The following is a 1444-nucleotide window of genomic DNA, read 5'->3' as shown; positions in this document are numbered from 1 at the left end:
AGTTTAAAGAAATCCCATAAAAAGACTCAAACCAGCAGTGAACAAATCTACCAGCAAGTCCTGTGTCTCCCAGCCTGATGTCTCCTCGTCCTCTGAACCAAAGAAACTACTAAACCATCAGTGAGCCTCTCTGCTGCACTGGGTCACGTGTTCACCATGCATACACTGTAGTCCCACATGCACCTGCTGCGCCAAATACTCATTAGATCACATCCTGATTCATCCGCCGCTGAAAATAGTCCCCAACAAAAGCACTACAGAAACCACAGCGAGCAGCTGTTTAAGGAAATTACTCAGTTTCTTACAACATGAAACTATATATTTGTGAGGTGATTTACATCTTCAGGAGGAACCAATAGGCTTGGAGCTGAGAGTCACAGACAGGAAGTCAGACAGGACCGACAGGTTGTTGGTTTGAGTCTGAATATTAACAATAAGAAAAATATAGAATAACAACAAAGTTCAAATGTCTTCTTTTTGTCCGACCAAACCGATACCTAAAGATGTTCCATTTACAGTTATGTCAAACAGAGAAGATTATATATGATGCAACACGTGTTCACTGGAATGGCTTGTTATGGCAGGAAGTGATGTCATTGATGGTCTATGAATGATTATTGACCTTTATCTCCCGCATCTCATCTTGCTGCATCTTCCTCCTCTTCCCTCCCTGCAGGTCTCTCTGATTGGCTAGCGGACCCGGACCTGGAGAAGATCTCGGTTCAGCCCTCCAAGCTCAGCAGCGTCAATCACAAGGTCGTCATGGAGACGGCACCTGAGGGGAACCAGTACCCCAGCGCCACTTCAACGCCATCCCACCTGTCCTACCGAGTGGACCGGCCCTTCCTCTACCTGATCCGGGACGAAGCGTCGGGGGCGCTGCTCTTCATCGGCAGGGTGGTCAACCCGAAGACCCTGACGATATAACACGCACACGCACACTCTTAGCAGGTCCTAGGAGGGATTTCAGGTGTTTGCTCTGCGTTTGTGGAGGCAGATATTTGCGAGGATGTTTGATTTCACATGATTTTGTACTTTTCACGTTGAAACATGTTAATCTGACAGGAAACTCAAACACACAGACAAAACTCTGAGCTCACCGAGGGATTGGTAAATAAATATTGTCATTTGTATAAAACGAAATAAACACGACAATGAAACAAAACACGTCTACCTCGTTGTGTTGTCAGATCTTGCAGGTTTTTCACAGTGATCTCAGTTGGTTCAAAACGTAACTGACTTTTAACTTCTCCTACTTTTTATTCTACGTCATTAAATCATGACTTGTGGTTATTCCTGCGCTCCACAGGATGCACTTTTCATTTCGACATCCTCTGAACAAACATTTTTAGTTTTATTTTAATTCTGTCCAGCCAAGAGTCCCTTGGAAGAACCTTCATACTGGATGATTCAGCAGGACACGACTCGGGTTCAGTGTCACAGT

General features: G+C 44.8%; 1 protein-coding gene across 4 annotated transcripts in view; it reads left to right on the top strand.

The window, feature by feature from the left end:
• Nucleotides 1-1165, top strand: part of serpinf1 (serpin peptidase inhibitor, clade F (alpha-2 antiplasmin, pigment epithelium derived factor), member 1) — an 8467-nt gene extending 7302 nt beyond the window's left edge. For all 4 annotated transcript variants that reach the window (XM_046040867.1, XM_046040869.1, XM_046040866.1 and 1 more), the window contains exon 8: nucleotides 677-1165. In XM_046040867.1, the coding sequence (XP_045896823.1) occupies nucleotides 677-927 (251 nt within the window). In that variant the 3' untranslated portion in view covers nucleotides 928-1165. The remainder of the gene's footprint in view (nucleotides 1-676) is intronic.
• The last annotated feature ends 279 nt before the right edge of the window (nucleotides 1166-1444 follow it).

This window comes from Micropterus dolomieu, linkage group LG23, assembly GCF_021292245.1.
Source record: "Micropterus dolomieu isolate WLL.071019.BEF.003 ecotype Adirondacks linkage group LG23, ASM2129224v1, whole genome shotgun sequence".
In the NCBI taxonomy this organism is placed as follows: Eukaryota; Metazoa; Chordata; class Actinopteri; order Centrarchiformes; family Centrarchidae; genus Micropterus; species Micropterus dolomieu.
The sequence above is the reverse complement of the archived record's forward strand: the minus strand, read 5'-3'. Positions and strand labels throughout refer to the sequence as shown.